Source organism: Brassica rapa, chromosome A07 (genome assembly GCF_000309985.2).
Source record: "Brassica rapa cultivar Chiifu-401-42 chromosome A07, CAAS_Brap_v3.01, whole genome shotgun sequence".
NCBI lineage: Eukaryota > Viridiplantae > Streptophyta > Magnoliopsida > Brassicales > Brassicaceae > Brassica > Brassica rapa.
In genome coordinates, this window is record NC_024801.2 from 1788535 (window position 1) to 1801289 (window position 12755).

The 12755-nt window shown below is 33.9% G+C and overlaps 2 protein-coding genes and 1 long non-coding RNA gene across 15 annotated transcripts; 1 reads left to right on the forward strand and 2 right to left on the reverse strand.

The window, feature by feature from the left end:
• The first annotated feature begins 71 nt into the window (after window positions 1–71).
• On the forward strand, window positions 72–1225 carry LOC108869037 (60S ribosomal protein L6, mitochondrial). 3 transcript variants are annotated; one of them, XM_018652997.2, is made up of 2 exons: window positions 72–263; window positions 676–1225. In XM_018652997.2, exon 2 carries the CDS (start codon window positions 726–728, stop codon window positions 1032–1034), a length of 309 nt encoding a protein of 102 aa, XP_018508513.2. In that variant the 5' UTR covers window positions 72–263; window positions 676–725; the 3' UTR covers window positions 1035–1225. The 3 variants fall into 3 exon arrangements, with proteins under 3 accessions (XP_018508513.2, XP_018508514.2, XP_033130612.1); XM_018652998.2 differs by having other exon boundaries at window positions 98–263; window positions 680–1225; XM_033274721.1 differs by having other exon boundaries at window positions 148–263; window positions 648–1225.
• On the reverse strand, window positions 1181–3549 carry LOC103828394 (ADP-ribosylation factor-like protein 2). 2 transcript variants are annotated; one of them, XM_033274720.1, is made up of 6 exons: window positions 2514–3549; window positions 2403–2477; window positions 2200–2310; window positions 1960–2122; window positions 1769–1849; window positions 1181–1509 (listed from the first exon to the last, which is right to left on the reverse strand). In XM_033274720.1, the coding sequence occupies exons 2-6, from the start codon at window positions 2465–2467 to the stop codon at window positions 1372–1374; spliced, it is 558 nt and encodes a 185-aa protein (XP_033130611.1). In that variant the 5' UTR covers window positions 2468–2477; window positions 2514–3549; the 3' UTR covers window positions 1181–1371. The 2 variants fall into 2 exon arrangements, with proteins under 2 accessions (XP_033130611.1, XP_009102247.1); XM_009103999.3 differs by having other exon boundaries at window positions 2403–3535.
• A 1788-nt stretch (window positions 3550–5337) lies between these two features.
• Window positions 5338–9219, reverse strand: LOC103828395. Of its 10 annotated transcripts, none has more exons than XR_004449444.1 (10): window positions 8631–9219; window positions 7992–8381; window positions 7641–7881; window positions 7470–7519; window positions 7181–7306; window positions 6931–7021; window positions 6623–6861; window positions 6431–6537; window positions 6084–6285; window positions 5338–5993 (listed from the first exon to the last, which is right to left on the reverse strand). It is a non-coding gene; the product is annotated as an uncharacterized LOC103828395 (long non-coding RNA). The 10 variants fall into 10 exon arrangements; XR_004449441.1 differs by lacking the exon at window positions 6931–7021 and having other exon boundaries at window positions 8631–8826; window positions 8936–9198; XR_004449438.1 differs by lacking the exon at window positions 6931–7021 and adding an exon at window positions 8488–8554 and having other exon boundaries at window positions 8631–9185.
• Between the last annotated feature and the right edge of the window lie 3536 nt (window positions 9220–12755).

Consider the following 12755-nt stretch of genomic DNA (forward strand, 5'->3'; position numbering starts at 1 on the left):
CGTTCTTAACGGCTAAAAACGTTAACCGTTTTATCCGTCTTTTAGGATTTATAAAATAGCCCAATGGGCTTCTTCTTAAGCACTCAATGTCAAACAAAACAGCGTGTCGTTTCTTCACGCCTAAAAAACATCAACCATTTTATCTGCTTCTCAACAAAATAAAAAGAAGGTTTTAAGGCCGGAGGAGTTGGGGAGTGATCTGGATCCGCCGGCGAACAAGTAGCACCGTCGCAATATCCTCCTTTCATTTCGCCGGAATCAAGGTACATATTGTTCTTCTATATGGATCCCTCGCTATTTTCTTCTCCTTGCAATGAACCATTTGCAAATCTTTTGTGCTTCTTTCTCATTTTGATTTCGATATCGATTAGATTGGGGGAGAAGTAGATGTGTTGTTTTGAATTGGGTTAATTGGATTTGTTTTGCATTTGTACTCTTCTCGTAATATTGCACGGAAAGTGTTCGACGTATTTACTTGTTAACTCATCACTTCCTTAGACATGTTTAGTCAACTTTGATTCTTTGTGTGATTGAGAACTAGAGAGACGAAGGCTGCTGCCTTTCTGTGTCTATGAGATTTGATCTAAGCACCCTTTTGTTTTCTAATTGTAAAACCCTTTTTTCTTACAAAAAACTTGGCGATTCAGACAAGTTAAAACATTTTCTCTGCTTTAGACAGGTACTTCTTGTGGCGAGCATTCTTTGTAGGAAAAAAAAACGGGAAGATGGAAGCAAAGTTCTTTCGGTTCTTGAAGATTGTTGGAGTTGGATACAAAGCCAGAGCTGAGGAAGCAGGGCGTTTCTTATACCTCAAACTGGGTTACAGTCACGAAGTTGAACTCGCGGTTCCTCCGGCTGTTCGTGTCTTCTGTTTCAAGAACAATGTGGTTTGCTGCACTGGAATCGACAAGGACAGGGTGCATCAGTTTGCTGCGACAGTTAGGAGTTGCAAACCTCCTGAAGTTTATAAGGGCAAAGGCATCATGTACATCGACGAAGTTGTTAAGAAGAAGGTTGGAAAGAAGTCGAAATGATCTTTCCTTTCCTTTTTCTATGCTTCTTACCATTCTCCTTTACGGAGAACTTTGGTGATAGATTTGGGATTTGCTTATCAGTAATAAGTTGTACTTGGATGTATGAAACATCATTTTGTTGTTAAGTCACTTTGAATCAAACAAGATTAGAAGATTTTGTCTTCAAACGTAAATGTATGTTTGTAGAATCATTTGGTACAATTAAATCCGAAAGACAAGCTAATATGGGGAGACATGAAGTCTCTTGAGTAGAATCAAGACAGTGGTAATAAATAGACAGGTTCTATATGTGGTGTGTCTGGAAAAGTGAATCTTCGGTACTTGAGGAGCACAAAAATTAATCAAGCATGTAAATTCTGGAGGCAATGTCTTGAACCAACCAATCGAATCCTTCCAACAATCCTTCACCTGTGTATGCGCTGCAACCCACGATTTTCCAGTGCCTGCTCTTATCCATGGACTCTAAGTTTAGCACCTGCACAAGCAAGAAGATGAAACTCTGTTTAGCACAAAGTACAACACAAACATATCTCACTTCACCCACTAATCCTCATTGAAACTAAGTAAAGTACCTCTTTAGATTCAAGGCTCATATGACTGAGATTGATTTTTTTCATTTATTCTTTTGTTTTTTACACAAATCAAAAATAGAAGCACTTGATGTAAAAAACTTTTTTCTCTGAATAAATTTTACATTCATTAGAAAAAAGACATAAGAGTTTCAAAACACTTACTTTGCCAATCTCTTCAGGTGTAAGAGCACCTTGAATATCCTGCTTGTTTGCTAGTATCAACAAAGATGACCCAGCAAGCCTCTGCCCATTAAAACCACCAAAAGTCAGTATCCAAAACTCATTCAACCATTTGTATATAGATCATCATCATCACAAACAGCAACCAAGCATCACATTGCAAAGTTTGATACCTCTTCCTTCAAGAGATTGTCAAGCTCCATCTTGCAATCATCAAGCCTCCTAAGATCAGAGCTATCCACAACCCAAACCAACCCATCAGTCTGCTCAAAGTAGTTCCTCCAGTAAGATCTTATAGTCTTTTGCCCACCCACATCCCATATATTCAGCGTATACCTACAAACACATTGCCCATAACATGTTTGATGATCTATTCCTCAACCAAGAACATGAAAACTACAAGCAGTTGTTACTTTTGGTAAATAATGGTTTTGATGTTGAATCCAAGAGTTGGACTGATCACGCTTGTGTCTTCTCCGTTCATCTTCAGAACTATCGTCGTCTTCCCAGAGTTATCGAGTCCACTACAAACACACACAGCACCAGATCATCAAACTAGAGAAATGTTTATATATAGATCAGCGGAAGAGTTTACAAGATTGTGAATGTGACATACACCATGAGAATACGCATCTCCTTCTCCTTCTTCTTGATTTTCCGAATGATGCTTAACAGTCCCATTTTCTGTTAACTCGAATCACACAACAGAGCTTGAAAGACTCTCAACCAGTCACGCCGAGGCTATCGTCGACGTTTTTCTTCCACCGGCGACCTCCGACGGATAAGAAAATTTGCAACGAACTGTATGGGCCCTTCTTCTTATAAAATAAGGCCCATTAATAATAAGAATAGGCCTTATTCTACACGAGGAGTAAAACTGGACGGTAAGTTATCTAGAAAGTCAACCGGTCAAACTCCATGATAAAGAAAACGAATTTAAACGAAAAAAGGAAAAGATAACCGAACCCAATCGGATCTTGAACCTTTTGAGGGATCTTTTGCTTTGTTTTGTTGTTGTTGGTTATTTGGCTGACATTCTCTTTGTTTTTCCTTCATTTTTGTTGTTTCAATGTTGGATAAGGTATCATACAGGACGGAACGATCACTTTTAAAAATCGGTGTTGGTATATTAGATCATTAAATTACCCAGTTAAAGGCTTATATAATTTTGGATGCATGTATAACGAAGAAGACTCAAAGGAAGTTAAAAAAACTACTGAGAAATTTGATTCAGACAATCGTCTGTCTATCAATTTTTTTTTGATTAATAATGTAGATTGTTTGTTTCAAATTTTTATATATTTATTTATTAGTTTCAAACCCGATTTTTTATTTTGATCTATAATGAGTTTTTTTTTAACTGAATAGAATTCCTCCTAAATGTTTTTAACCTTGATAGAAAGCCTAACAATTTCGTTTATGTTGATCACTTTCAGCTGAATTACATCCAAAACAAATCTTGAATGGAAGCCAATGAAACATGTCATTCGGGGCCGGAGAAAACTATGTTTTATGGGATCAATAATAATAGAAATTTTTCGTAAAAAAAAACAAAAATAATTCATGTAAGTCTACTAGTAACATCGGTTGCTAGTGTATTTACAGACTTGGGTTCACAAGTCCACAACTGTGTTTTAATATTTTTAAGATTTTTAGAAACAAAAAGCAGAAATTTTAATTTTGACTTCTAGGCCAATATCCGTTTTGGCTTTGATTAATGAATATCATTTTTATTGGTACTAGATCCTTTCTCCGCGCTACGCGCGGAAAATATATTTAAATTTGTTACATTTATCATTTTTATTTGTATGTGAATTTTTGTATATTAAATTATATATAACTAATTTTTAAATTTGATTTTTTTTATATTTTTAGTTTGAAGTAAGTATTTCTATTATATGTAATACAATTAACTAACAAAATATGATGAATCAAGTCCGAGATTTTAGAGTTATGTAAAAAAATATATAATTATGTATAGAACATAAATTATCTTAGTTTAAAAGATCGGAATCTCATCTCGAATAAATTCACGCAAAGAAAAAGTACTCCAATAACCTACTTAAAATATAAAACCCCCTTTTAAAAAAAAACGTACTTAATAATATTTTTTTACGTGTAATAGTTGAAAACTGATAATTGAATGTCGATCTAGAATATTATTTTAATATATCTAATGGTAAAATGTTAATTGTAATAAACAAATTTTGAATTTTGTAATATTACATGAATTAGAAGTCTTTAAAATCTAAAATCTATTTTATTAACATAATATATTTTTATTCATTTATTATTTTGACGTTACAAAATATTTGCTTTAGTTTTATTTGTATATTAATTTTTTAATAATTTAGTTTCTTAAGTAATTTTAAAATTATCAAGAATGTAATATATGTAAAATTATTTATTTAAATATATCCAAATATGATGTCTCTTTTTTATGTGTGTTTGCTTCTCTAATTTTACTTGTTTTAGTTAAGTATTTTGTTAATATTTATTTTCATATTAAAGATTTATTTTTATATTATATGTGAATCATTATTCGGTAGTTACTCTTATTTATTTTTCATGACATCCGTCAATTGACTTTTTAAAAATATTTAAATTTAGTTTCGTTGAGTCATGTTAAATTTGGTAATAAGGTTTTTATAATGGTTTAATATGGTTAAGCTCTATTTTTTCTTATTTTCACGGGTCAAAATTTTAATATAATTTATATGCTTTTTCAAATTATTTTATATTGCGTCTCTCTTGTTTTCGTGTTGTACTAATGCTAGATTATTTTAAAAAAAAGTGAAATAAAAATTTTCTAACTTTAGCAATCCCTTGCTTAATGTGCTACTACTTTCGATTTTCTAATTCCCAGATTTGTAACTTGAGTGAGGAGAAAGACTTGTGGTTGTTATGGCTTGCAAACGTATAAAACAAAATATTTAAAAAACAAAAAATTAAAGACTCATTCCAATAATGCCCTTTTAGAAGAAAAAAAGATTCATTTCAATATGTTAGGAAATTATTTGTGATTTTTTTTATTGGTGGGTTATATAAATAACCAAATTTTAAAGTCTGTTCTTAGTTTTAGATTGTTTTTCTATATGAATTTCAGTGGTATTTTTTTGGTGTCATACAAACAACTAACTTTTTCTATCTTCTTTTTCTATATGAAAATCAAAAACCCTGTCAACAAATTGATGTTTTTATTTTGTTTTTTCCAGAGTTGATTAATTATTAAGATCTCATTCTTACAGCAGAGAATGAGGATCCTAAACAATCACTTAGAAAAAGAGATGAGTTTTAAATCAAGGTGGTATTAGTGTTATCCTAAACAAAGACTTCACCAAACCCACATATGATTGATTGCATAACCCTCATTATCAACAAAGTGATAGTAAAGAAAAATAATGTTAATACATGAATAATAAACAAAGCTTTAGTGAGTCTGAAAGTTAAGCACTTAGCGAGTCATTTCTTTTTCTTACTACAGCATGGCAATAGCTGACTCCTAATTTAAACTGATGGAAACTTTCTTGCCTAACAAAATTCCAAAAAGATGAGTAGAAAATTTTGAGTTTCATAATTATTAATTAAAAAAGTTACTACAAATGATAAATAAAATAGACAACATATCTGATTTGTTTCCCATGCGAGCTACAACATATACAATATCTATCTACGTATACTCCCATTTCTTTATGCTTAAACTACATTACAAAGCATTCAACTCAGCTCTGAAAATGACAGTTATGAGAAAAACTATGGTAAAGTTAGACCATTGGTTCACCTGATCGATACAGTATTCTGCGATCACATCATTACAGCCGGCGTCTTCTAGAATCGACACTGAAGATTTTTTCACCGGGATTAGAGTTTGACAAAAGGTTTTGACAGACACAGAAACATATATCATTGACAAAGAACAAACCATCACATATGCTTGAACGTCATGGAATGTACTATGAAAACTCAGGAGATGGAGCTTACGGCCTCCTACAGTAGTCGCTGATGGGCACTTTTCCAACTGGTTTGAGCTATTTGAAGAAAGTCCTGAACAAACTACCAACTGGTTTGTACTGTCTCGAGTTAAGGATTCACTGATAAACTACCAACAGGAGAAATGGAGATAAAGCTTAGATACTTAAATGTGCAGGGTGGTGTCACATCTGTGAATGGCGTCTAGGGTAATGTTTTGTGGTGCAAGACGCTTCTCCTGCAAAAGAAAACAAACAACTCTTCTTTCAGTTGCAACACAAAACTCATCTCACGTTTGTTACACGTCTTTATTATCTTTAACACTTACAATTTCAGACAGCAGTTGTGACTCCGTGAACTAAATCAGTTCCAAACATTCACAAAGCTTGAAGATTCTTGCTTAGGAGGTTTAAGATTCCTTTCACTTTTTTCTCTCGCTTCCTCTTCCTCCTTAGATACCTCTCTGTTTCGCCGTTGAACGACTCCTGTCACTTTAGCTTCCTACTCCACTCATCGGAAAGAACCAGTAACTAATACAAAAAGATAACGATAACTACCCAAACTCAGTGAAATATCTTCTCAAAGCTAAAACAAAACACACACACACACACACACGATGTAAGAGCTTATCCACTGAAACTTTAGAAACTTTGAAGAATGGAGATAGTAACTTACATGAAAACGCCAGCAGAATAGAAGGGATTGATTGATCAACTTGAACATAGGAGCTTCAGACCGAAGCTTGTTGTTAGTTTCCGGATCGAAGAGAACCATGATGTTCACTTATGTCGAATCAAGAAATGAAAAGAGCAAAGTAAGCTTAATAAAATCTGATTCAAGGGAAGATAATATTTGATAGGAGATTACCTTCTTATGTGTTCCACCTCCAGATTTGTTGGGGTTTAGAGGATGGTAGTGGGGCCTTTTATTTCTTTGGTGTCTTGAATCAGCAAGAATTATCATCAAGAGCTTTCTTCATATACTTTCTCTTCAAAATGGCTTCGAGTAAACTTTTCTCTGAAGAGCATATACTTTGCCTAAACCAAGTCTTTTGCTTTTATCATTCCTTGGGCAGTTTCACCTTTAACCAAGAGCTCAAATAATATCTAAAAAAAATAATAGCAATGATCCAAAACGAAAAAGATGATATCAATCTTTAGAAGCAAGGTAAACACCATTGACTGAAGGGTCTCTCATTGTTAAAAAAAGCAATATCACTCATTAGCAAATTTGTCGGGAAATTTAATTCAGCACCCTTGCCAATAACTGCAGCAAAATAGATGTAAGCCATTGATTCCAAAAATATTTTGCACGTCTTGGTATGAATCATAATTATATATATCCACACAACCCTTATTTAAAGTCACATTTCTTTTGCTCTCACTGGTAGTTTCCTAACCAAACTCTTGAGCATATGGGACTTACATTGGCATCATTTGCGAGGAAGAACACATGTTAAGTGCCTACACCCATGGCCTCGTACGTCCTGCCCTTTTCTTCAGGAAGCTCCAGTAAAGAAGCTCGGATGCTATAATTGGGCGAGTATTACTTCTGGAAGAAATGGATATGAAAATTATTGGTAATCAGTGAGCTGTTTTTCCTCATTATTATTGTTTTCTGAAGTCCTATACTCAAGCTAGTTGATAGGTGATATAATTGAAAAAAAAACAGATATAGATATTGCGACATTAGAAAAGATTATTTAACTTGCTACCTGAGTTTCTTCTTCCCAAGATCTGGTCGGCTGGCCCTGGTAATTTTCACCTGTGAAACGTCAAATCATCAACCAAATATAGTACAATGAAAAAAGGATGAGCTGATCATATCTCTTCACAGGTAAAACTCAGAATATACAAACGACAAAGAAAGAAAGAAACTTGTTGACCTTGGTGTTAAACTTGGTTTGCAAAATTGCAGGACTGAGATATTAACAACTCAGCGGGCACCTTCTTCCATATTCACATTACTGACTACCAAATACCCTGCAATCCATTGCATCTCACTGGCATATCCAGTGGCATCGAGCCCACTTTTCTTATGAAGTCAGATATAATATGGAATAGGGTAATTCCGGCTTTGGAAAAAAATCATGTAAAAGATCCACTCAATAGCAAGCCTGATAGAACCTGAAGCAAGGAAACCAATCCAATGATCTCACACTGAGATCAATCAAAATCTACCCACACAAAAACATCATAACCAATCTAAGAATAGGCTAACAATGGACTCAACTTACATCAGACTCTCTTCAATATCAGCTTCCATGTGTTTAGTGATCATCTTGAGCTTCCTCATAAGCGCTTATTATAGAGTTTTGAAGCTTCTGTCCACTGGAAGCAGCAGTGTACCGTTGATTGCGCAGATGATGTCTCCTGCAAGAACATTAAAACGATGTCACTTTCCACCAACCAAAATCGAAAAAGGTGAGATCTTTGTAGAAAGTGAGAGAGAGACTAAAGATTGGTGTGTTTTTGATACTAAGGTGAGGCAAAGGATCAGAGGAGGAGACATGAATCAGAGCAAGCGGAGCTCCCCTAACTCTGAGAAGAAGCTTGTCTCCTGGTGATAATCAGCATCACCAAATCGATCGATTCAAGCCACTGTTTAGAGTAATATAAGTAAGTACCTGTGAGAAAACACGAATCACGTTAGCAAAGTAAGTCGCTAGAACCAGATCGACATGACGTTTGTTGGTCCCCAGCAACAACATAGGGATGCTACAATGACTATACCTCCAACCACTCCAAACAGTTTCTGCCTAAACCCAAACTATTTGCTGAGAAAATCAATGTATTAAACCTAAAAACACCACCAAAAAAAGACTCAAACTTTGACTTGCAATTATATACACAGAACATAAGGCTACCACCTTTACCTCTGTTTGGTTCGAACTGTTCTTGTCCACGTCAATTTTGCGACGCGACGGCGGAAGATTCCTCCTCGGAGGATCCAGCGACACCGCATCCGTCGAGAACCCTACTCCTTTACCGCACCAAACATCAGAAACCGTGGATTCTAGCCTTTCGCATCTTCACGGAGGCCATGGCGAAGAAGAACGGCGGAGATCCGAACTTCAAATACGGTTGGTACATGGTTAGGTGATGAAATTAAAACAAACAATTGGATTGATCTATTGTTGGTGACTTTGACATATATAATCATGAAAGATGGAGGAAGTACGGGAGATGAGAAGACAATCTCGACTGAAGAAACGGGAAACGTTTTTGTATGAGGAGGAAAGATGAGAAGACGGTAGAAATAGAGACAAAGAACAACATGAAAGAGAAGGGATTCATCGTTTGGTTTCTCAGCTTCTCAGATTAGGTTTCGTGGGCTAGACAAATCAAACAAAACAGATCAAAAATATAAAGAAAAACCCAACAATACCCAAGATCTGTGCTGATGTGGCAAAAAGCAAACTTTCTATTGGTCGATTATTTAGTCCAACGTGGATAGCTTCTCTGTTGATTAGATTCAGCTTTTAGTATTGTATTGATACCAAGATATAAACCATCCTTAGAATTAACATATCTTTATATATATGTCAGCATTTGTTGTTGTTTTTTGTTAATCGCAAACGCAAATCGCAAAGGCAAATGATTTTTTCTATTTATTTGCATATATATATATATATATATATATATATATATATAGTTTACGAAAAGGTGACAATCTACATGACTGAATATTTTTATATTTTTGCGTAGTAGTTACTTATTTGGCTATTTTAAAATTTGTAGTTCACTAAAAGAAACATACGGAAATCCCGAGAAAACCCAAGGAATTATCAGTTGGAAATGCATATGGGAAAGGCATCTGAAATTTCTGATGGAAAATATTTCCATGGGAAATCATCAAAAGAAACTAATCTCAGTAAATTTCTGACAAAGTTTCGAGGAAAAAATCTATGTGTTATTTACTGCTGTAATTTCTGATAGATTTTTGACGAAACATTTAATTTGTCATGATGGATTCTCAATGGATTTTATAATTTTTATAGAGCTGTTTGATAAGTTCCAAATTCCCGAGGATTTTTTTTGTTATATCGGGAATCTGTCGAAAATTACTCAAATTTATCTACAAATACTTTTTTCCTCCCCATTCATTCACTTGTCAAAACAAAGCACAAAAATCATGTTTTCTCCTATTTTTTTTTTTGTAAGGATAAATCTTATATGGATTTGAATAAAAACTTACTTACAGATGAATATGCACAAGGTATTAGCGAATTCATTGCATTAACTCAACGGTAACCAGAAGAAACAACAACCGGTAAGTTGAAATTAGAAATGTTCATGCTCTACTTGTAAGAATAATAAACATATTAAGAATGCAGAAGTTTGGAAGGATATGTTTTTTTTTAAGTGGTTTGTGCCGGATTACAAGATTTGGTAACTTTATAGAAAATTATCAGATTATGGTAGTACTAACAAATTTCATACTTCAGATTGGTTAAATGAACCTAGCACGGATGTATATTTTGGTGTAAGTATTTTTGAGATAGAAAATGGTGCATTGAAGGAAAATTTCTCGTCAACTTTAGAAGAAGGAGATAGACGAGAAGAACCAATTTAGAAGTTATGAGGTTTTTTATGTGTTAGATGCAGCTACGCATTCATTGTACAAAAGATGTAGATATGACCATTAACCTTTATCATATACAAGTAGATTCATGGTGATAAAGACATTATAATTTGGTTTAGGAATGCGTGGATGCAATTTTTGATTTTATGAGAGATATTCTACCCGGGAATAATCGTGCACATGGTTTATACTTCGAAGTTTAGAAACTGGTAGCTGGTGTTAGTTTACTGTATCAAGTGATCAAAGTATGCATTGATAATTGATTGATTTACATGAGAGCAGATGAGGCCAGAAGAGATGTAAATTTTATCAACAACTTCGTATCATGAGACAAGTGAAAGAGTTCCAGTTCCATATAAATGAATGTGCTATTTTATGTTGACATCAAGGTTGAAAAGACTATATCAATTAAAACAAACTATATGACCAATGACATGGCATGCAGAGCATTCAACATATTGTTAGATTACACATCCTTTAGATGCTGAAGCTTAGATAAATTTCTAATCAAAATATCCATAATGTGTTTATGAGAGAAGAAATGTCTATCGCAGACTATGTATTGCTAGTTTCCGTGTGAAAAGCAAAAAAGGCAGTTTTCATTGTGGCCAGTAATTGTGACAACTTATAATATACCACCAGATTTGTACATTCAACAAAAGTTTTTGTTCTTCTCCATTTTTGTTTCTATGCTATAGCATCTTAAGAGACCACTTGATGGTTTTTTTCAGATAGCCATTGGTATATGAGTTAGAATTACTATGGAAGCACGTTTTTCTTACATTCGATGTTTCGTGCGAAGAAACTTTTCATATGCGAACAGTATTTATGTGGACAATATATGATTTTCCATCATATGATATGTTATATGGATGGACATTGCATAGAAGGATATCATGTATTTATTTTCAAAATAGCACATATTATTTCCAATTTCTGATAATCATTTATGCAAATTTTTTCATTGGAAATTCGTCAAAAATCGCCTGTCGAAAATTTATCAAGATGTCTCGACAAAAAAAATTATAAATGGTGGCCATACAAAAAAAATAAGCGAAAGAAGAGGAGGACCACAAAATTATGATTTTACCTTTACTTAATACGAATATAAAATGAATGAATAGAGACTCAAACTGGTTATTTACTTGTTTACAATGCAACATATATATACTATTAAAAGGGAAACATTTTGAAAAAAATCTACTTATGCAAGGTTGTTAAACCTATTTATTTTCAGCCTAACCTTTTATATGCAACCAAAATGCATAATTTATATTACCCTTCCACGGCATAATTTTCAGCACCCACCGGTTTATATCAACCAAAAATTAAGTATAAACAATTACTTTTATCAAAATTATGCGATTGATATTTCATACACACATTTTATCAAACGAGATAAAATGTTCCAATACAAAAGGGCCATATCTCCATATCATATATGTCTCATCCCCCTCTATTAAAGCATCAAGTTCTTTGCAGAAAGGCATCAATGTGATGTTTAATATTTTTTTTATCAAATATTTTTTCCATACACATGTTATTCAATGAGATCAAATGATTTTCAGCGGGGGCATGTATAAAGCAATCTTATATTTCATCTCGTCCATTAGAGCATCAAGTTCTTAAGATCAAAACAATTTTAGAAAGATTTACGCCATGAGTCACTTTTGTAGTTTACAATTACACTATAGGTCACTTGTCACTACTCACACACTTTTTTCTAACTAAATCTACTTTTCACTCACTAACTAAAAAAGCTAATATTTTGATATCCATTATGCTAACTAAAATAAAATGGGTCCCAAAGAACTTTCTTCTTCGTCTTCTTCCTCCCAAATTTAATTTATTTTTGTTAAATCAAATCTGATTCTTCAAAAAATTTGTTTAAAAATCTTGGATTTAATTATTATTTCTACGATTTGATTTATCTTTTGAGATATGTAAAGTTGCATCTCTAATGGTGGTGTAATTGTGATATATACCACGACGACGGCAGAGATCCGTTCAAGCTTCAACCATGGCGTCTTTGTTTTCTCGTGTCGCCGTGCTTTGTTATTGCTCCGAAATAGCCAGAGAAACTCATGCAAGCTTGATATCCAACTCACTGTCGTCTTCCTCATGGTGTCACACCCATAACTCCGTCGCGTTCTCACTTGAAGTCAATCCTCCGCATCGTGTTCCAGTTTCTTCTTTCTAGGCGTGATTCATCATCGCCATGACCTCCGTTCCTCTCTGTCATGCCCTTCAACCATCATGAAAAGCTCGAGAAAGACAATGGCTACCTTTAGTGTTTTTGCACATCTGGTCCCTTAATTTTTATATTATTTGATTTTAACCTCAATGCTTTTTAGAGATGCAAATTAACCCCAATACTTGAATCACTTATTTTTCACATGAATCCCACCCACTCGTG